The sequence below is a fragment of the Pelodiscus sinensis genome, chromosome 19, assembly GCF_052426305.1.
Source record: "Pelodiscus sinensis isolate ZL-2025 chromosome 19, ASM5242630v1, whole genome shotgun sequence".
Lineage (NCBI taxonomy): Eukaryota > Metazoa > Chordata > Testudines > Trionychidae > Pelodiscus > Pelodiscus sinensis.
In genome coordinates, this window is record NC_143070.1 from 34,184,686 (window position 1) to 34,206,340 (window position 21,655).

At 61.4% G+C, this 21,655-nt stretch overlaps 2 protein-coding genes across 3 annotated transcripts; one reads left to right on the forward strand and one right to left on the reverse strand.

Moving 5' to 3' along the window:
- Positions 1–261: 261 nt before the first annotated feature.
- Positions 262–10,489, forward strand: LOC102450056 (E3 ubiquitin-protein ligase TRIM7-like). Of its 2 annotated transcripts, none has more exons than XM_075913673.2 (7): positions 262–755; positions 4,562–4,648; positions 5,598–5,849; positions 7,420–7,442; positions 8,057–8,169; positions 8,609–8,641; positions 9,148–10,489. In XM_075913673.2, exons 1-7 carry the CDS (start codon positions 345–347, stop codon positions 9,672–9,674), a joined length of 1,446 nt encoding a protein of 481 aa, XP_075769788.2. In that variant the 5' UTR covers positions 262–344; the 3' UTR covers positions 9,675–10,489. The 2 variants fall into 2 exon arrangements, with proteins under 2 accessions (XP_075769788.2, XP_075769787.2); XM_075913672.2 differs by having other exon boundaries at positions 264–755; positions 8,054–8,169.
- A 1,151-nt stretch (positions 10,490–11,640) lies between these two features.
- On the reverse strand, positions 11,641–20,145 carry LOC106732878 (uncharacterized). The gene is made up of 7 exons (XM_089771297.1): positions 20,064–20,145; positions 19,419–19,490; positions 18,504–19,049; positions 15,828–15,954; positions 14,567–14,770; positions 13,592–13,717; positions 11,641–13,281 (listed from the first exon to the last, which is right to left on the reverse strand). The coding sequence occupies exons 2-7, from the start codon at positions 19,440–19,442 to the stop codon at positions 12,350–12,352; spliced, it is 1,959 nt and encodes a 652-aa protein (XP_089627423.1). The 5' UTR covers positions 19,443–19,490; positions 20,064–20,145; the 3' UTR covers positions 11,641–12,349.
- Between the last annotated feature and the right edge of the window lie 1,510 nt (positions 20,146–21,655).

Consider the following 21,655-nt stretch of genomic DNA (forward strand, 5'->3'; position numbering starts at 1 on the left):
CACTGTGCCCCACTGCCCCGGGGGCGGAGGGAACCCAGGCGTCCCGGCCCCTTGCTGCTCTAACCACTGAGCCAGGCATCCCCGCCCCCGCTGCGGCGCTAACCACTGCGCCGCACTCCCCCAGCAGCAGAGGGGACCCAGGCGTCCCGGCCCCCCTGCGGCGCTAACCACTGCGCCCCGCTGCCCTGGCGGCGAGGAGGGGGCGGGGAGCCAGGCGCCCGGCCCTCCCCACGGCGGGAGGAGCCAGGCCAAGCCCGGCCTCCCGGCCTGACGTTTTTCCTCCCTGCGCGCTTCCTGCGCCTCTCCGGCCTCTCCCTGCGCGCTGCGCTCTTGCGCGCCGGAGCATGGAGGGCGCGGGCGAGGCGGCGCGCAGCCTGCGGGCGGAGCTGAGCTGCCCCGTGTGCCTGGGCTACCTGCGGGAGCCGGTGATGCTGGCGGAGTGCGGGCACAACTTCTGCCGGGCCTGCCTCACCCGCTGCTGGGAGGAGGCGCAGCGCGGCCTCTGCTGCCCGCAGTGCCGGGAGCCGGCGGCCCAGCACCTCTTCCGCCCCAACCGCCAGCTGGGCAACGTGGTGGAGCTGCTGCGGGGCGCCGAGGGGCCGGGGGCGGCCGGGGGGCTGTGCCCTCGCCACGGCGAGCCCCTCAAGCTCTTCTGCCTGGAGGACCAGCGGCCCGTGTGCCTGGTGTGCCACCTGTCCTGGGAGCACCGCGCCCACCGGGTGGTGCCCGCCGAAGAGGCCGCCCGGGGCTACCAGGTAGGACTGGGGGGCTGGCAACGACCTTGGGGGTGGCCGGGCGTCCCGGAGGGGGTGTGAGAACCGAGGCTAGGAACGGCCCGGCGAAGGCCCATCTAGCCTGGCGTCCCAGCTGCTGACTGCGGCCAAGGCCCGGTGCCTGGGAGGGGGTGTGAGAACCAAGCCTAGGAACGGCCCGGCAAAGGCCCATCTAGCCTGGCGTCCCGGCTGCCGATAGCGGCCAAGGCCCGGTGCCTGGGAGGGGGTGTGAGAACCGAGCCTAGGAACAGCCCGGTGAAGGCCCATCTAGCCCGGCGTCCCGGCTGCTGACTGCGGCCAGGGGCCGGTGCCCGGGAGGAGGTGTGAGAACCGAGGCTAGGAATAGTCGGGCTAAGGCCCATCTAGCCTGGCGTCCCGGCTGCTGACTGCGGCCAGGGGCCGGTGCCCGGGAGGAGGTGTGAGAACCGAGGCTAGGAACAGCCCGGCAAAGGCCCATCTAGCCCGGCATCCCGGCTGCTGACTGTGGCCAAGGCCCGGTGCCCGGGAGGGGGTGTGAGAACCGAGCCTAGAAACAGCCCGGCAAAGGCCCATCTAGCCTGGCGTCCCGGCTGCTGACTGCGGCCAGCACCCAGTGGGGATGTAAGAACCGAGGCTAGGAACGGTCCGGCTGGGCCAGGCTGAAGGCCCGTCCAGCCTGGGGTCCCGATGCCGGGTGCCCGGGAGGGAGTGTCAAACCTACCCTAGGAACGGCCAGGCCCATCTAGCCCGGCGTCCTGCCTGTATGTTCAAAACCCAGGAGTCCTGTGGCGCTTTCAAGGGGTTCTGTGTGGGGGAAGGGGGCTTGGGGTGTGGAGTCTGGGTGGGAGGGAGGATGCAGGAACAGGTGGGGGGGCTGGTGGGTCATGGGGGGCAGGAGCAGGCATCGAAATGCAGCATCTTTTGTAGCAACGCACAATTTTATTAGGGCAGCCGCTTCCGTGACACTGCTGCGCTAGTCTCGAAGGCGGCACCTCTGCGTTGTTTTTGCAGCCTCAGGCTTACGCAGCCGGCCCCTCCGAGACAAAATCGGCCGTCCCGGAGGCGCGCCGGCGATTGCAGGCGGCAGGTGATCTGCCTCGCGGTTCGGCGTCCTTTGGGTCTTGTGCGCTCGGAGTCCCGGGGGGGAGGGAGCTCTGACAACCCACAGCGAAGTCAACATTTGAGTCATTAGGAAAGGGACAGGGACTAAGACCGAAAATCTCTCCTCGCCTCTGTATAAATCCACGGAACACCCACGGCAAGATGTGGGCGTCTCGTCTCCGGAAAAGATCTCTTGGCCTTGCAAAAGGTTCAGAAAAGAGCAACAGAAACGAGGAGGGGGCCATACGAAGAGAGATTAAAAAGACGGGGATTTTTCAGCTTGAAAACGACTCGGGGGGGGGGGGGAGGTTGAGGTCTCTCAACTCATGACTGGAGTGGAGAAAGTGAACGTGGAGGTGTTGTTTATCCCTTTTTATAACGAGAAAGCGGGGTCACCCAATGAAACAAACAGGCAGCAAGTTTTCAAGTTTTTTCTTCACGCAGTGCACCGTTCACCTGTGGAACTCCTCGCCAGAGGATGCAGTGAGGACTAAGACTTGAACAGGATTCAAAAAAAGTGCTAGATTCATGGAGGTTAGGTCCGTCCATGACTATTGGCCAGGATGGTGTCCATAACCTCTGTTTGGGTGACAAGGAAGGTACCTGTTTGGGTGCCCTCTGGGGTTCCTGGGGTTGGCTGCTGCTGGGCCCGTCCGGCTGCTCTATACATCCCAGTTTAGATCCCCCAAACTAACTTTCTGGCCTCAGAAATCCCGTCCCTCCATGTGACTCCCGTTTTCACCGCCGTGTTTCCCCTCCCGCCTCTTCGTACTTGCAGACGGCGCCGTACAAACACACACACACGGGACGCGCCGGCCCTTGGAAACCAGGCGGGTTCTGGGCGCGGCCGCACCCGAAGCAGGCGCTTGCGAGAATTTGAGGGGATCCGCAGGCTGTAAGAGTGGAGTTTTTCCACCTCTCTCCTGAAATGCGGTGCCCAGAACCGGACACACTCCTCCAACGGAGGCCTGATCGGAAGGACTCCTCGTGTCTTGCTCTCCACACACCTGTTCATGCCGCCCAGAATCCTGTTGGCTTTTTTTGCAACAGCATCACGCTGTGGACTCCTATTTAGCGTGTGGTCCACTCTGACCCCTAGATCCCTTTCTGCCGGACTCCTTCCTCGACCGTTGGTTCCCAGAAAGAACTTGAGAACATAAGGAGGACGGTGATGAATTCTGCTCTGTGCCCACTGAAAGCCAGGCAAAAAAGGGATTTAATTTGCAGCGTGGGAGGTTTGGCCCAAAATTAGGGAAGCACTTTGTAACTGGCTAGCTCCCGAAGGCCGGGTTTGAAATCCACACTATCTGCAAACTGTCCGGGACGGTGTAGATGGGGGATTCTCACGCTTTTTTTTTCTTTCTGGGCTGCCTTACCCACGACGCGCTGTAAAAACACCCCGGCACGCCGGTGCCACAAGAATCGCGTTTCTGCGTGCGAAACGAGAAATCAGTTGAATCGGGACCAGTCCTAGTCAACCTGTTTCTAAATGCTCTGGCGAAAAGGGGTAAACAGGAAGGTGGCAAAGTTTGCGGACGGTACCCAACTGCACCAGAGAGTCAGTCTGCCTCAAATTTCTGCCTCCCTTTCCCAATCCTCTGCCCCCCCCATAACCAAACCCTCTGCCCGCTTCTGCACCCACACCCCTCCCAGATCTGCCCCCAATCCTCTGCCCCGATCACAACCCCCCCACCCGAGTTCGCGTCCCAAAACCCTTCACCTCCGCCCCAGATCACAACCTATTTCACCCAAACTCCCGCCCAGACCCCGTTCTTCCTCCTGTGCCCCCAACTCTTTCCGCACGTTCCCTTCTGCACCCCACCTCCACCCCAGACCCTCCATTAATATCCTGCAAGAATGCGGCTCTCAGCCACTTTCCAACATCTTGGCGTGGCCCCCGTCAAAATTATTGTCCACCCGTGTTCTAAGCCAAAGTTTGGGACATCAGGAAAAACTTGCCTGTCCAGGTGGTGACACACTAGAATAAATTGTCCAGGGGGTGGTGGAGTCTCCGTCCCTGGAGATATTGGAGAGCAGGTTGGACAGACGCCTGTCAGGGCTGGTCTAGAGCAGTGTTTCGTAAACTTTTTAAGACAGACTTTTAAGACTTTTTAAGAACACCAAATCTTTTTTTTTTTTTTTGTGAGGCACACCGAGGATTTTTTGTTGAGCCAAGAAAACAAAACAAAACAAAAAAGGCCAGGGAAAAGTTCTTGAGTGGAAAAGAAGAAGGGGGAAAAAAGTTGCCTGCCCCTTTAAGGGCAGCCAGGCCGGGAAAAAGTTGTTGAGCGGAAAAAAAAAAAAAAAAAAGTCACCTGCCCCTTTAAGGGCAGCCAGGCCAGGGAAAAGTTGTTGAGCGGAAAAAAAAAAAAGTCGCCTGCCCCTTTAAGGGCAGCCAGGCCGGGAAAAAGTTGTTGAGCGGAAAAAAAAAAAAAGTCACCTGCCCCTTTAAGAGTGGCCCTGTTGAACTCTGTTCTTTGCGGCACACCGGTGTAGACGGTGCTGGGTCCTGCAGTGAGGGCTGGCGACAGGACCCGATGCCCCTTCCCGGGTCTCAGGTTCTGTGACTCCCTGCTGCAGGATTCGCCGCACGTTCTTGGAAGCAGCCGCCGATGACGGTTTGCTGGTCTGCCGGCAAAACCAGGTCCCCCACGCTGGGGACTTCGTGGCGAGACCCTCCCAACAAACACCCGTCTTGCTTCTTCCAGGAGGCGCCGCAAGAGCAGCTGGCCGGGCTGAGGAAAGACCGGGAGGAAGCCAAAGCCAACGAGGAGAAGAAGAGCGAGGAGTTGCTGGTAGGTTCCCACGCGGGACCCGTTTCTCCGGGGTAGGTGGGGGGAGAGAACGTGGGCTGGGTGGGTTTGGCTTAGGCCAGGGAGACGAGGTTTGTTGCTCCCAACGGTGCTGGCGGTATTGGTCATCTGGCCGAGTCTTGGGGCGCTCCCAACTTCGGGGTGGGTTTCTGGTCTCTCCCGATCTCGCCATCGCCCAAGGAAATCCTCTGTGCGGCTGATGAATCCGCTTCGTAAAAAGGTCCCTTGTGTCGATCGGTGGTAAAACATGGACCCAGGATGAGTTCTAGCTTATCCCAGACTCCTAGCGCGCTAGACCAAGAAGGGACCTCGAGAGGTCATCGAGTCCTGTCCCCTGCCCGCACGGCAGGACCCAGCACCGTCTAGATCATCCCTGACAGGCGTCTGTCCTACCTGCTCTTCAATATCTCCAGGGGTGGAGACTCCACAACCCCCCTAGGCAATTTATCCCAGTGTGTCACCTCCTGGACAGGCAGGAAGTTTTTCCTCGTGTCCAACCTTGCTTCTTGTCCTGTCCTCAGAACCAGTTTTCTCCCTCCTCCTTGTAACACCCTTTTAGAGACTTGAAAACCGCTATCGGGCTATTGCCGTCAGTAGGTTTCAGAGTTAACGCAGTTGTGATCGTTCGTGTCTCCGGGAGAGACCGTTTCAGGCTATTTGCAGACCCAGGTTGCCCTTAATCATGCTCATTTTCAATTCTTCCTGTGCTACTTTGAGGGCAAAAAACCCCGTCGAAAGTCAACCTCCGATTTTGGGGCCCAGAATGCAGAGAGCGGGGGACAGTGAGCGACTCCTAAAGGAAGATTTAGGATCCTTGGTGGGTGGCGGTCACACCCACGCCCTGCCCCGTCTTTTCTCTTCAAAGAATTTCCGCTTGCCGGGAAGCTGTTTAGAAGTCGGCCCCGGGTCCCTCCCCCCTCTGTCGTTGCAGAAACAGACCGAAGCCGAGCGGCAGAAGATCCTATCAGAGTGTAAGGACCTGCGGGGCTTCCTGGAGGAGAAGGAGCAGTTCTTGCTGTCCCGGCTGGAGGCTCTCGACGGAGACATCGTCCAGAGACGGGACGAGAGCGTCTCCAAGCTCGCGGAAGAAATTTCCCACATCGATAAACTGATCACCGAGAAGGGAGGCGAGGCGGCGGGGGAGCAGGCGGCGGGGGAACAGGCAGCAGGGCAGCCTCCGCAGGTGAGACACGCTGGCGGGTGACTACCTTGCCAATGGGACGGAGGCGGTGTGCGAGGGATGAGTTGCAAAGCAAGTTGGTGGCAGCGGTGGGATTAAAAGCCAGGCGTTCTGACTCCCAGCTGCCCCGTCTAAAGACCCGGCGGCTCTTCCAGAGCTTGGAGGAGGACCTAGGAGTCCACTACAAATGCCTTCACTCGACAGGAATCTGTCGTGAACCATTCCCTGCGGGAGTCGAGGGCGCAGAATTTGCACTATAATTGGCGAGTACCGTACCTAGGTGCTACCTGGAGAAGGTCAAACTTTGTCCCCCAGAAACCTGTACATTTGTGGGTTTTAAATCAGCTGATCATGTCTCCTTTTCACAGTAAGGAACACTTTTCAACAAAAATGGATTTGTTTGGGGCGATTTTATTCTGGGGTGGGATTTATTCCAAAGCGCTTTGTTACCAACGAGGAAACGGGTGAGCTTCCATGCGTTAAAAACGTCTGCGGCATCTCCAAGTTGGGGAAAGAATCCTTTAAAAAAACTCATGGGACAGAGGGTAGCCAGGTTATTAGGTCCGTGCAACGGCTTTGCGCTTAAGTAGGACGGGGGGGGTGTGGAAACCCACCGAGTCTGTCTTGCGTGATGCTGGTGCGCGAATCCCGTGTGAACGCAGCCCCCTTTTCACGTAGGCCTGGTCTGACCCTAACTGATCTACTTGTTAGGTTACAGGGTTCCTTTAAAAAAAAAAAAATCCTGTGCGGAATGACTTTTATGACGTGCACCGCGAGGTGAACCGCGGCCAGAGTGGTGCACGTCCCAAAATTTATTCTGCACATGAATGATCTGTGGCAGGGGTGGGGCGAGGGGTTTGGAGTGTGGTAGGGGGTTTGGGGGTCTGGCTTGGGGGTGCTGGCTCTGGGGTGGGGCTGGGGAAGTGTAGGAGGGGGGCACAGGGCAGGCGGTTGTGATGGCGGGGCAGGAGTTAGGGGGCAGGAGAGAGCTCAGGGTTGGGGTGTGGGGTCTAGGAGGGAGCTAGGGTCATGGAGGGGCTGGGGCAGGAGATTGGAGTGCAGGGCACTTATCTGGGGCAGCTCCCCTTTGGGGTGCAGGGCACTTATCTGGGGGAAATATCTGTCTCATGTTACCCATGCTCACTGACAGGCAGCCCCTCCGCAGCTCCCATTGGCTGCGATTCCCAGCCAATGGGAGCTGTGGAGACAGGATGCAGCTCCAGCAAGGAGGATATCTTCTGTGGACCGGGGGGGGAGGCGGGAAGAGTGGGGGAGGTATCTAGGCCCAATGCCGGAGCTGGGGACATGCCCAGAGATGCCTTCTCCCCAGTCCTGCGGCATCCCTCTGCAAACGAGCGGAGCTGTGAGACGAGGAGGGAAAGCCCTAGCCTTGGTGTGCGGGTAGGGAAACCGAGGCCGGAAGGGATGGACTTGCTCAGCAGGCTTGGCCCTTCGCGAGGCTGCCGAGAGCCAGCGTCCCGGCTGGAGGGAGCTAGAAGCGGCTGCCGCCCTCGGAACAGGAAAGCGAGTGTCCAGCATCCACTGACGGCCTCTACTTTCTCTTCCTCTCTAGGATGGTGGCAGCGGTGGGATCGGGTAAGTCCTGGGCTTAGAAATGGCATGGAACACGCAGCCCTGGTGTGTGACGTGCTGGTAGCAGGACCCTGGGCCCCCACCCTGTATCCTAAGCCAGCTGAGACTCAGTAACCCCACTCGCAACCAGTCCCAGCCCCCCTTCCTTTGTCCTGAAAAAAGGGGTCACCCGGTTGCACCCCCAACCCCCTGGCTCAGATTATCGTTGTGAACATGCCAGGCTGAGGCAGCCTTCCCTCAGCAGGGACCACCCCCGGAATTCCCTTCCCCGTCTCAGGATTGGTGCAGCGCCCGGGGAAACTGAGGCACGCACACGGGGTGACCACAGGGACGATAACCCGGGATGGCCCCAAGCTGCAGAGCTCAGATCCTGCTTGCGCCCATGTTTTCTGGGCCCCTTTTCTGACCCGGTGGGTGGGCAGCCGGTGGCCCGCGGACCCCCCGTCCCCCCGTCCCCTTAATCCATGCGCCTCTTGTGCACCGCCTACTCCTCCCCTGAGTGCCGTGAATTGGGGAGGGGGTGTGCAGGCTGCAGCTCACCCACCACGGCCCTCTGAGATTGGGGGGCCCCTTGCTCGTTATTCTGATCCCTCCCCCTCTCCCCCCGCCCCCAGCAGCGAGAACTGGCTGGCCCCCAAGCCGACGCCTGGCTTCGCGGAGCTGGAGAAGCGGCTCCGAAGTTTCTCTCAGAAGAGCGCGGTGCTGAAGGAGGTGCTGCTGGAATTCAAAGGTGAAGGGAAAAGTCCTTCCTCTCGCCCTTCCCACCTCGTGCCGGTCGGCGCTGCCTTTGGAAGCGGGCCGGGGTGGGGGGAGGCGGGGTGGACTGTGTCTTGCCACCTGTTAATTTGAAGACACTGCTAGGATGAAGTAGCCGCTCGCAATGCTCTGTCGAATTTTTTTCCAGCCACGTGCTATTTTTCCCCACGTTGGTGCGGAATAATTTTCTTCTCTGTGCACCAAGGCATGTGCTAATGTGCACCACTCATAGAAGCACAAACCGAGCTGGGGGCGGGCTGCACATTGGTGGGGCGGCATTAGATTCACTCCTGAGTGGCCACGCAAGCGCCTGGCGTGTGGGGAACGCCAACAGCCCCCCTTTAGGTCAGGCTGCGGTGCAAGGGCCTTGAGATTCACTTCACAGCTCTCTCCTTCCTTTCGCCCCCCCCCAGAAAACCTGCGCTTCGAGCTGGAGAACGACACAGGTGAGCTCCGCTCAGCGGCACAACAGCTTCTCCGCAAAGGCCAGGGAGGGAAACTGAGGCTGCCAGGGCCAAACGGGCAGGCCAGGCCGAGTGGGGAGTTGCACCATGGCACCCTGACTCACCGGGGTGCAGCCAAAACCTTTCCCTTTTGGATAAACTGCAGGGAACCTTTTTGGGGGCTTGGGGGGGGAGGGGCTGACCCACAGAAAAATCAGCTGGGGGCCGCACACAGATGAGAAGCAAAAAAACACCCCTCAATTCCTCAGATGTCCCCATGTTCCCCCCTCATCCCAGACTGTGGGGGGCCCAGGTTAGTAGATTTTGTGCCCTCCAGGGGGAAAGGCAGGGGCTCCCCAATGTTATGGGGGGAGCCCCGAGCCTGGAGGGACAGATCCGGGCAAGCCAGGGGCGCATCCGGCCAGTTTTCTCTCGGGGTTCGGGGTGCGGCCGGGTGGTTTGGGGCGGGGGGACGCGCCCGGCTGTTGAACCCCTCTCCCTCTCCCTAGCGGATATCACGCTCGACCCGGACACGGCCAACCCCTACCTGACGCTGTCGGAGGATCGGCGGAGCGTGCGGCTGAGGAGCGCCCCGCAGGACGTGCCGCCCAGCCCGAAACGCTTCGACGCCTCCTTCTGCGTGCTGGGGGCCGAGGGCTTCACCACGGGCCGGCACTACTGGGAGGTGGAGGTGGGGGACGGGGACAGTTGGGTCCTGGGGGCGGCGCGGGAGTCGGTGCGGCGGAAGGAGAAGGTGGAGTTCACCCCCGAGGAGGGGATCTGGGCGGTGGGGCTGAACTGGAAGGGCAAGAACTGGGACCAGTACCAGGCGTTCACCTCCCCCGAGACGCCCCTGACCCCGGGTGAGAGGCCCCGGAAAATCGGCGTCTACCTGGACTACGAGGGCGGGTGGGTGGCGTTCTACAATGCTGACAACATGGCCCCCCTCTTCACCTTCACGGCCGCCTTCGCTGAGAAAATCTTCCCTTTCCTGTGGCTCTTCTACGTGGGCTCCTCCCTCACGCTGTGCAACTGAGCCGGCCCGTTCCCGCAGGGGATCTGCAAATGCGCTTGAGGGGTAAGGGGGGTTAAAATCCCCCCCCCCCATCTTCCCGGTCTGCCCTGGAAGTCTAGAGACCTGGCCGCTGGACCAAAAGACCCACTGGAGATTAAATGAATTATTGCGGTGGGTCACTTTAAAAAAAACAAACAAAAAAACCCTCAAGTGCCCAACACACGCTTGGGAGAAAAGCGCTCTCTGTTAAAAATTCATATTTCCCCACTTGCACCCAATTTACATCCCTCACCCGGGCAGTAGTCTGCTGGGTCTCCGGCTGCCCCACCGCACAGGGGGCTGGGGCGGCGTAAACCATGGGGCCCCCGTTTTTGCGCTTTGCAGCTTACCTGTGGCGAACGTCGCTGCTCCGCCGGCCGGCCGCTTTCGCTCCGAACGCAGCGCATGTCTCCGAGCATAGCCCGCCGCCTCCTCCTGTTGCTTCCCCACCGCGGCCCAAACCCACGGCGAGCGTTTCAAGGATGCCCTGGCGGTGTTTGGGGGCCACGTTGAGGCTGTTGGGAGCTTGGTTTTGCTCAGACGCCAGGGTGGGGGTGATCTGCGATTACCGGCTGATCTACCGGTGCCGGTTTGGACTTGCAAGTGGGACCAACTAGGGTTGTGGGTGCACACAAGTTCCACACTCTGGAGGGACTTGGAGCATAGGGGAGCCAGAAGATACCCAGCTGGGTTTTCCCTCCGCTTGTAGCGACCGCCAGCCCCACAACCCCGGCCTGGGCGTGCGTCTCTGAGATCTCGCTGTTTCAAAGGACAATAAAATTTCCCGTGCAAACCGAGCGCGCTGCCATGGGGTCGGGAAATTGCGCGGCTGCAGAAGCGGACACTCGCAAATGAGGGTGAGGGGGACCCTCCCTCCCCGTGGGGCCAGGACTTGGCCTGGCTTTTTTGGCAAAACTCTGCCCTGTTTTGTTCTTGTCCATCAGGAGCCAATGGGACCCAGGCTCAGTTTTGCCCAAAAAAGTGGAGGGTGACTCCTAGGGGGACAGGGAGGAATGTGGGGTGGGGGGGTGTAAGCAGCAACACCAGCCCCCCCCCCAGCTGAGGGGCAGTCACAAGAGCCACTCAAGCCAGCTGTGGGTGGGCGGTAGGGGGTCTTGGACAAGTACCATGCATGGGCAGCCAATAGGGGATCTCATACCAGTCCTGTGTGTGTGGGGGGGGGGGGGGAGAATCTCAGGCCAGCCCCACAAGTAGGCAGCAGTGGGAGGGAGGACATACATCCCAGCTCCAAATAGAGTGAGGGGCAATGTTCCCTCTTGTCTTTTCCATCCATGGGTGTAGTTTTTCCATCAACGTGCAGAATAAATTTTGTTCTGTGCACCACGGCGCGGGCGGATGTGCACCACCCACAGCCACACAAACCTAGCTGCGGACACGCTGCTAATTGGAGTCTTTTCCCAGATGGCTGCACCAGCACCCACTGGTGGGGCACCTCAGAAAACAGGACACACTGGTGAGCGGGGAGGAGCCGCAGGGACCCTCCGGCTCTGAGCGTGCTCCCAGAAAAGGTGGGGGAAGAGGCCGGGGGAGCACGAGAGGCTGAGGTTGCTCCGGCAACTCGGCTCAGAACCGGGCACGCCGGGGGCGCTGAGCCCTTCACAACTCAAAGGCAAAATGTATTCGACTGGGTCGTGTGGGCCAGTGAACCTGATGCCTTTTTATTACGTATGGTCTGCTTCCCGCCCGCTTAATTAGCCTCGTTAGCACCCGCACAACAGCCAGGTGCTCTGTTATAACTGGCGAGGGTCCCTCCTTTTCTCCGCACCTCTGAGGAAGTGGGTTTTGCCCACTAAAGCTCGTGCTACTTTTATATAAGTTAGTCTCCCAGCCTTGGTCTACATCCGTGGTTTTCAACCAGGGGTATCCTGAGGAGTGCTCGAGGGAAGTCTGGCGGGTTCGTCCACACCACTGAAATGTGGAGAGAACGGAAAGTTCGACAGCGCTTTATTATTGTCCTTTTGACACCCCCAAATTTAATCACATGCCTGGCCCCGACGAAGTTGTTTTAAAAAAAATGTGTTCCAACGGTAGAAAAAAATGGTGTGTCTGAAAACTTTAGGTAATGGAAGGACTTACAATATTTGTGTTGAAAAAAGGGGTACTTTATAAAAAACGGTGGAGAAACCGTCATTTCGAAATCAGCGGCACGTCCGCGCGACCAAAGCCCGCTGTTTCAAAATCAACGGGCTGGCTTGTTTTGAAATCTGGCCTCCCGCTTCCCTCCCGCCGATTTCCGAAAAGTTATTTGGAAGGAGCGGTCGGGTGGCCGTTCTTTTGAACTCACGATGCCCCCGTGTCCTTCGAACTCGTTTCTCCTTGGTAGAGCCACATGAACGGAGCCTGCCGTGGAGGCAAGTTGCGGGGTCGGGCGAGTTCCCTGTCGTTATTCTGGGATTTATCGACTTTAGTGGTTGCGAAATAACGCCCTCGTGTCGACCCGCGCTGTGGCGCTACGGGACGCCTCGTGTTCATAGCCGGTCTCATGGCAGCAGGACGCGCTTTCCGAGAGGACTTTATTTGCGGCGCGCACCGCTGGCCACGCCCGGAGGCGGCCGCCGTGGCACAGACCAGCCCCGCTCCGGAGGCCGGCCGTGCCACACGAGGCTGGGCAGAGCCACACGTGTGCCGTGACGTGCTCACGCCGTCCAGGCCCCTGCGAGGTCCGGATCCTCCCCGCCGTGGCTCCTCTGGTGGGTGGCCAGGTGCGCGCGGTCCCAGAAGCCCTGGCGGCACAGGGGGCAGGTGTGGGGCGGCCGGCTGGCGTGGATGCTCTGGTGGTTGCGGAGGTCGGAGCTGCGGCCGAAGCCGATGCCGCAGACGGCGCAGTGGAAGGGGCGGGAGCCGGTGTGGCTCTGCCGGTGCAGGAGGAGGTGGCGGGGCTGGGCGAAGGCCTGGCCGCAGTCCACGCAGCGGTAGGAGGAGTCGGGGTGGTGCCCGGCCTGGTGGGCCAGGAGCCGGGCCCGCTGGGGGAAGATCTCCCCGCAGCGGAAGCAGGCGTGCTGGCGGTCCTCCATGTGGCTGTAGCGGTGCATCTCCAGCTGGCCGGGCTGCTTGAAGCCCTGGCCGCACTGGGGGCACTTGTAGCGGTCGTCCTGCAGGTGGGTGCGCTGGTGTTTGACCAGCACGGCTCGCTTGCGGAAGCGGCGGCCGCAGGTGGGGCAGGCGTGGGGCCAGGCGGCCATGTGGCCCCGGCAGTGGGCGGCCAGCTCGCTGCGGCGGGAGAAGCCCTCCCCGCAGTCGGGGCAGGGGAAGGGCAGCTCGCCGGTGTGCGAGCGCCGGTGGGACTCCAGGTCGCAGCGGCGGAGGAAGCCGCGCCAGCAATGGGGGCAGGGGAAGGGCTTCCCTTGGGCGTGGAGCCGCTGGTGCTGGAGCAGGCGGGCCTCGTCGGCGAAGATCTTCCCGCACTCGGAGCAGGGCGGCAGGGTGGCCGGGACGGGGCGGGGGTCGGGCTCTCCCTGCCCGGGTGTCGCGGCCGGCGTCCTGGGCGCGGGGACGGGCGGCGGGAGACTCTCGCGGGCCGGGCCCTCGCCCGCCGAGACGGAAGGAGACTCAAGCGCGGGATCAGTCCCTGTGCCGGGAGGGAGAGGAAAAAAGGGAGGGGAAAATCGTGAGGAGCGGGGAAACAAACGAACCAAGATCCCGCCTAACGGAGAACGGGCCAATTTCATCCCCGACCCCCGGCACTGGCAGATGTCCATCAAGAAGGGGGCGGGCACGGAGCCGACTTCCTGGTTTGCCAGGAAGTGGGAGGTGCTTGACTCGTGCAACTCTCCACCCGTTCCCTGAGCCCGCCTCCCCCGTCTCACGCCTCCTGCTGAAGAGGGAAGTCGATAAAGTCGAGGAAAACCACGCTCGGGTTGAGGGGGGGCGGAGCTTACCGTCACAGATGTCCCGGGGCGTTATCTCCTCCTCCTTCTCCTCCCCACGGCCCTGCCCCGCCGGGGCCCCCGGCTCGTCCTCCACTTTCAACCGGGAAACCACGTCGGCCGCGGACGCCAGACACCCTGCCCGAGGGACAGAGCGCGGGTGAGCGGAGCGGGGGGATGTGGGGAACTAATACCGAAAAGCGTTTCCCGATTTTAAGCCCCCGCCCGTTGGGAACCAGGCAGACACACACCCCTCCCGGGTCAGCTGCTCTCCACCCCTCGGCCGGACACACGGACGGCCAGGCGGTCCCCCGCCACGCCAGGCAAGGGAAGCCAAAGGAACGGGGGCGGGGATTCACGGCGCCCACAGCTAACCACTAGCCTGTGTTTCTATTGGGTGGTGCACATCTGTGTGCGCCTGGGTGTACAGAACAAAATTTATTCCACACATAAAGAGCAAAAAATCTTAAGAGGGAATACTGAGCAGCACCCCAAGCCCTTACCCCAAGCCACAAACCCCTCCTTCCCCCAAACTCCCTCCCAGCCCCCAAATCCCTCCTGCCCCCCAATCTGAGCCCCCTTCTGCACCCAACCTCTATCCGAGACCCTGCCCCCCAATTCCCTACCCTGAGCCCCCTTCTGCACCCCGTCTCTGTCCCACACCCTGCACCCCTCCCATAGAAATGTGCAGCTCTTGACCACTTACCAAAACCTTGCCTCTCCCACTAACATTTATTGCCCCGGCCTAGAAAACAGAGCCCCTGGCCCTCAGATGGCTTCTTACTGACAGGGGGGGCCCAGGGATGGGGCCCCAGGGACGCTGGGACCTGAGTGCAGGGAGGCCAAGGAGCCGGGGGTACGAGGAAGCTTCAGGGTGCCGAAGACCCACAAAGCATATTTGGGGGGAGCTAAAGCCACAGGGACCTCATGAAGCCAGGAATCAACCCCTCCCCCTTTTCCCCCCCAAACACATACACCCCGACCGACCTGGGGGAGCGCACGAGGCCGTTGGGGGAACCCCACTCCGGTGACTTTCGCTGGCCGGGGGCAGCTGGGTCTGTTTCATCAATTCCTCACCCATGCAGGCATCTCCGGGGCTGCCCCTTTGCGTGGGGGCCTGGTGGTCCGGGACCCACGGCTCCTCCCCCCGCTGCAGCCGGGCCATGGCGTCGGGCGTGGGAACAGGCAGTCCTGCGGTGGGATGCGGGGAGGAGGAGTGAATGACCAGTGGAGGTCGAGGAAAGTTTCATGACCCACCCCGGCCCCTCCTGTAGGCTGCGGGGGCGTGGGAAAACGGGCGTGAGAGACCCTCGAGAAGACGCCGGGGGAACCGGGCGCAGCAGGAATTAGCCAACTGCTGAGGCCGGATACGCCGCCGTCGCGGGGGGTGAAACCTTCCACACGACTTCTCCGCAAACGAGATTTGTTGGAATGGGATTTTATCAACGTCTGGACACAAGACTCCAGCTGAGGGCTGATCAGCGCAGAGCCGAGCGGAAGAACGACTCCTCGTGTCTTCCTCACCACGAGCCTATGAAATGCCTCCCAGATTTTTTTTTTTTTGGCAAAACAGTTGAGTTTTCCACTCGTTTTTTAAGAAAATATTTGGAAATGGTCGTTCTATCGGGAGGGATGGGACGAGAGGATAACTTTTTTTAAAATCTGTAGTTCGGACATTGTAGGGACATTTCTACACCTTCTCCCAGGCTACGTCTACACTGGCATGATTTTCCGGAAATGCTTTTAACGGAAAAGTTTTCCGTTAAAAGCATTTTCGGAAAAGCGCGTCTAGATTGGCGTCCGTGGCCAATCTAGACGCGCTTTTCCGCAAAAAAGGCCCCGATCGCCATTTTCGCGATCAGGGCTTTTTTGCGGAAAACAGTACTGTGCTGTTTACACTGGCCCTCTTGCACAAAAGTCTTTCAGAAAAAGACTTTTGCCCGAACGGGAGCAGCATAGTTTTTCCGGAAAAGCACCGATGATTTTACATAAGATCGTCGGTGCTTTTGCGGAAATTCAAGCGGCCAGTGTAGACAGCTGGCAAGTTTTTCCGGAAAAGCGGCTGATTTTCCGGAAAAACGTGCCAGTCTAGACACAGCCCCAGAGTTTCCCACTGGGAAAAAGAGGGAGGGAAACTAAAGAGCAGAACGCAAATCAAAAGTGCCACATTTCTCAGACAGGGGAAAGCTGAACCTGGTGTCTGCTGAGAGAAAGTTTCCCCTAACGGAAGGAACAAGGAATCCCGTACCCAGCGAAGTCACCGTCTCGTAGTTCTCCTGCATGACGGCCCGGTAGAGGCTCCTCTGCATGGGACCCAGTTCGGCCCATTCCTCCTCGGTGAAATACACGGCCACCTCCTCGAAGGTCACCGGCTCCTGAAACAGCCAGAACCGGTCCCTCACCATCCTCCCCAAACTCCTCCGTCTTAGTTTCCCAGCGAGGTTAACGAGGTAGCATCTCCTCCCTCCAGGCTACGCGGCCTCTTGGCGCCAAACCAGGGAGAGCCGTGCGGCTGTTGTCGGGGGAACACCACCCAGTTTTGGCAATCGAAAACATCCACCCCTGCCAGGGAGTTTGGCCTTTTCCTGTCCCTGGATTGTGCAGCTGTTCATGTCCTCCAGGGAACCCAGCTGTTGTCAACACCAGGCCTGCCTGGATGGCTCTACTCAGTGTTTTGTGATCTCTGCTGCCCTGCCGGCCGGCAACCCCTCCCCTTGCAAACTCCGGGAAGTTTGCATGTCAACACGCTTCTGTCCCCTGCTATCAATTCCCTCTGGGGGGGACATAAGAACGGCCAGACTGGGTCAGACCAAAGGTCCCTCCAGCCCAGTGTCCTGTCTGCCGACAGTGGCCAGCACTAGGTGCCCCAGAGGGAGTGAACCGAACAGGTAACGATCAAGCGATCTCTCTCCTGCCATCCATCTCCACCCTCTGACACACAGAGGCTGGGGACACCATTCCTTACCCAGCCTGGCTAATAGCCATTGATGGACCTAACCTGCATGAATGTATCTAGTTCTCTTTTAAACCCTGTTCTAGTCCTGGCCTTCACAGCCTCCTCAGGCGAGGAGTTCCACAGGTTGACTATGTGCTGTGTGAAGAAAAACTTCCTTCTGTTTGTTTTAAACCTTTCATTGGGTGACCCCCTAGTTCCTATATTATGGGAACAAGTCAATCAATCACTTTTCCTTAGTCACTTTCTCCACACCACTCATGATTTTACAGACCTCTCTCCTATCCCCCCTCAGCCTCCTCTTTTCTAAACTGAAAAGTCCCCATTTTTTAAATCTCTCTTCCAACGGACCCGTTTTTGTTGCCCTTTTCTTAACTTTTTCCAAGGCCAAGAGAGCTTTTCGAGGCTGAGGCAGCCACATCTGTATGCAGGATTCCAGATGTGGGCGTCCCGTGGTTTTAGAGAGGGGCAATAAGAGATTCTCTGTCTTATTCTCGATTTCTTTTTGAACGATTCCTAACATCGTTTGCTTTTGGGACGGCCGCCGCGCACGGAGGGGATGTTTTCAGAGAACTAGCCACAATGACTCCGAGATCTCTCTCTCTCTCTCTCTCTCTCTCTCTCGAGTCGTTGCAGCCAAATCAGTCCCCTTTGTTTTCTGTGCCTCGTTGGGGGGATGTTTTCCAAGGTGCACGACTTTGCCTTTGTCCACATTCAGTTTTGTTTGCCATGTTGTTGCCCAATCGCTTGGCGCGGTGAGATCTTTCGGAAACTCCTTTTGATTTTATCCTTTCATTTCCCATCGGACCCATCCCCTGACCTACCTCCCAACCGTCCCTCCTCCCCAATTCCCCCCTCCCAGCCCTCTCTCCTCCTCAATTCCCCCTCCCAGACCTCCCCCCACACAATTCCCCCTTCTCAGCCCTCTCCAATTCCCCCTCCCAGACCTCCCCCCACACAATTCCCCCTTCTCAGCCCTCTCCAATTCCCCCTCCCAGACCTCCCCCCACACAATTCCCCCTTCTCAGCCCTCTCCAATTCCCCCTTCTCAGCCCTCTCCAATTCCCCCTTCTCAGCCCTCTCCAATTCCCCCTTCTCAGCCCTCTCCAATTCCCCCTCCCAGACCTCTCCCCACACAATTCCCCCTTCTCAGCCCTCTCCAATTCCCCTTCTCAGCCCTCTCCAATTCCCCCTCCCAGACCACCCCCACACAATTCCCCCTTCTCAGCCCTCTCCAATTCCCCCTCCCAGACCTCCCCCCACACAATTCCCCCTTCTCAGCCCCTCTTCCCCCTCCCAGATTCCCCCTCCCAGACCACCCCCCACACAATTCCCCCTTCTCAGCCCTCTCCAATTCCCCCTCCCAGACCACCCCCCACACAATTCCCCCTTCTCAGCCCTCTCCAATTCCCCCTCCCAGACCACCCCCCACACAATTCCCCCTTCTCAGCCCTCTCCAATTCCCCCTCCCAGACCACCCCCCACACAATTCCCCCTTCTCAGCCCTCTCCAATTCCCCCTCCCAGACCACCCCCCACACAATTCCCCCTTCTCAGCCCTCCCCCCCCTCCCACCCCCCCCATTCCCCCTCCCCCTCCCCCCAGCCCTCCCCCCCCCTCCCACCACCCCCCACACAATTCCCCCTTCTCAGCCCTCTCCAATTCCCCCTCCCAGACCACCCCCCACACAATTCCCCCTTCTCAGCCCTCTCCAATTCCCCCTCCCAGACCACCCCCCACACAATTCCCCCTTCTCAGCCCTCTCCAATTCCCCCTCCCAGACCCCCCCCACACAATTCCCCCTTCTCAGCCCTCTCCAATTCCCCCTCCCAGACCACCCCCCACACAATTCCCCCTTCTCAGCCCTCTCCAATTCCCCCTCCCAGACCACCCCCCACACAATTCCCCCTTCTCAGCCCTCTCCAATTCCCCCTCCCAGACCTCCCCCCACACAATTCCCCCTCCCAGCTACCTGAGGGGGCTGGCTTGCTTCCCCTGGCTCCGGGTACACTTCCGCCAGGGCGGCTGCTTCCTCGCTGCTGCGGGGCCCCCGCGCCACCACCCAGGCCCGCACGGCTGGCTGCAGCGCCCCCAGGAACCGCTCCCGGAGGACGAGCTCCAGCATCTGCTCTTTGGTGAGGGCCTCGGGCCGTAGCCAGCGCCGCACCGCGCGGCCCAGCCGGGCCAGGGTCTCCCGGGGCCTTTCTCCAGGCCGGGCCCGGCCCGGGTGGAACTGCCAGCCATGGGCGTCCTCGCCAGCCGGCTCCGAAACCGCCCCCTTGGCCTCCGGGCACCGGGGAAGCGGCTGCGTCGTCCTGGCAAGAGACTCTTCCCCCTCCGAGCGTCCCAGCCAGGAGCGGGCCGGCGTCCGCGGGGACAAGGGGCAGACAGGGCTTGGCCCCTCAGCTGTGCTCTCCTGCCTCTTGGGGGGCTGGGCGGGGCTCCCGCAAGGCCCTTCCCCCAGGGCACGGGGCCCCGCCCACGACCCAGCCTCGGGGATCTCCCGACGTACCTGGCCCTGCGGGGAAAACACCAGGGGTCAGCCCCCTGCCGACCTGTGGCTCCGTGGCTGGGGAAGGGGACCTAGACCAGGCTCCCCGTTAGAGAAACCCCAGCCCCGACTTTCCCTCCAATGGTTTCCTGTCCCTGTGCGGAATAATTTTTTTTGTGCACCGAGGCACATGCAGAGGTGCACCACCCGGTGCTACCGACCTGGGCGCTCTGCTAATCCACTGGGTGGCATTTGAATCTCTCCTGCGTGGCCCCCCAAATGCTCGGCTTACAGGAAACTGACGCCCTCCTACCGCTGGCCTGCCACCACCCTCTTCACCCCCTTGTGTGTTCTGCCCCTCTCCTTCCCCCCACAGCGGCTGGAAGAATCCCCTACCTGGGCTAGGTCCACCGTAGCCATTTCCCTGGCCCTGGGGAGGCTGGGACGAGCCGGCCGTGTCTCTGTGGCCTGTGCGGGTGCGGAGGGAGGTTTCAGAAAGGGGGTCGGCTCCGGGTCCTGCCCCGATTCCCGGCAGACAGATGCTCCCAACAGGCTGCCCCGTCGGCCGGATCCCTGAAACGGACCCCGAAACCTCCCCCCTCTTTGTAATTTTTAAAGATAATTTTCTCTGCCCCTTGACAAAAAATATAGACCTGGAGGGAAAAACACCCTTGACTCTGCCCCACGGGGGGGGGGGGGCAAGGGGGGGGCTGGACACGTTTCTGAGAGTCTGGGCCCCACCCCAGAAGGGAGCAGGATCTAAGCAGCCGCTCTGGCGGGTGTGTGTGTGGGGGGCTCCCCCTAACCCCAGGGCAGCTGCGTCCCCCCCCAGCCTGGGGCAGGGCCCGGCTTTTCGTCCCCTCCCGCCCCTCCCCGTCTCCTCAAGCCGGGGCTGCAGGGGAGGGGGAGGGGGGCTGGGATCCCTCCTCCCCCAATGGCTCCTGCTGCCCTCCCGCCCGGGGCTGGGAGCCGTGCGCCCTAGAGCGCAGCGCCCTTGGGGAGATCCAGGGCGCGTCCGTGCGCCCAGGGCGCACCGCTCACCTGCAGCCGGGGCGCCTCCTGCAGCGGCGGTGCCTGACCCAGGAAGCTCAACCCCCCGCCTCCCCCCCCCCCCCCCGAGTACTCCCCAGAGCCCCCTGGTGGGGGGAAGAAAAAAAAAGCCGAGGAAACCGCTTCCCTGCTCCCCCGTGTGGACAGAAACCGGGCTCCGCTCGGGGGACGCCTGGTCTCTCCTCCCCGGAGGCGCCTCCTGCCCCGCAAGCCAAGGGGGAGCCCGCGGCGGCCGCCCACCGGGGGGAAGAGAGTCACTCCGGATCGGCGCCCGGACGCTACGGTGGTGGGCGCCCTCCCCCGGCCCCTGCAGGAAAAAACAAAGAAACCCGGCACCAAACAGCCTGGCGGGGTCGAGCCAGGGTGAAAGGCAGAGAAGGGCTGTTCCCCCTGGGGTTAAAGGCGTGTGGGGGTGTGTGTGGGGGTGGGCTGTGAGCTGGGAAAGGGGCTTGGGGGTGCAGGGTCCGGGAGGGGTTCAGGGTGCAGGAGGGGGCTCAGGCCGGGGGAGGGGTTCAGGGTCCGGGAGGGGTTCAGGGTGCAGGAGGGGGTTCAGGCCGGGGGAGGGGGGCAGGGTCCGGGAGGGGTTCAGGGTGCAGGAGGGGGTTCAGGCCGGGGGGGGGGGGCAGGGTCCGGGAGGGGTTCAGGGTGCAGGAGGGGGTTCAGGCCGGGGGAGGGGGGCAGGGTCCGGGAGGGGTTCAGGGTGCAGGAGGGGGTTCAGGCTGGGGGAGGGGGGCAGGGTCCGGGAGGGGTTCAGGGTGCAGGAGGGGGTTCAGGCCGGGGGAGGGTCCGGGAGGGGTTCAGGGTGCAGGAGGGGGTTCAGGCCGGGGCAGGGTCCGGGAGGGGTTCAGGGTGCAGGAGGGGGTTCAGGCCGGGGCAGGGTCCGGGAGGGGTTCAGGGTGCAGGAGGGGGTTCAGGCCGGGGCAGGGTCCGGGAGGGGTTCAGGGTGCAGGAGGGGGTTCAGGGTCCGGGAGGGGTTCAGGCCGGGGGAGGGTTTCAGGGTGCAGGAGGGGGTTCAGGGTGCAGGGTGCAGGAGGGGGTTCAGGCCGGGGGAGGGGAGCAGGGTCTGGGAGGGGTTCAGGCTGGGGGAGGGGAGCAGGGTCCGGGAGGGGTTCAGGGTGCAGGAGGGGGTTCAGGGTCTGGGAGGGGTTCAGGGCCGGGGGAGGGGAGCAGGGTCCGGGAGGGGTTCAGGGTGCAGGAGGGGGTTCAGGCCGGGGGAGGGGAGCAGGGTCTGGGGGGGGTTCAGGGTGCAGGAGGGGGTTCAGGCCGGGGGAGGGGAGCAGGGTCCGGGAGGGGTTCAGGGTGCAGGAGGGGGTTCAGGGTCCGGGAGGGGGTTCAGGCCGGGGGAGGGTTCAGGGTGCAGGAGGGGGTTCAGGGTGCAGGGTGCAGGAGGGGGTTCAGGCCGGGGGAGGGGAGCAGGGTCTGGGAGGGGTTCAGGCTGGGGGAGGGGAGCAGGGTCTGGGAGGGGTTCAGGCTGGGGGAGGGGAGCAGGGTCTGGGAGGGGTTCAGGCCGGGGGAGGGGAGCAGGGTCCGGGAGGGGTTCAAGGTGCAGGAGGGGGTTCAGGCCGGGGGAGGGGAGCAGGGTC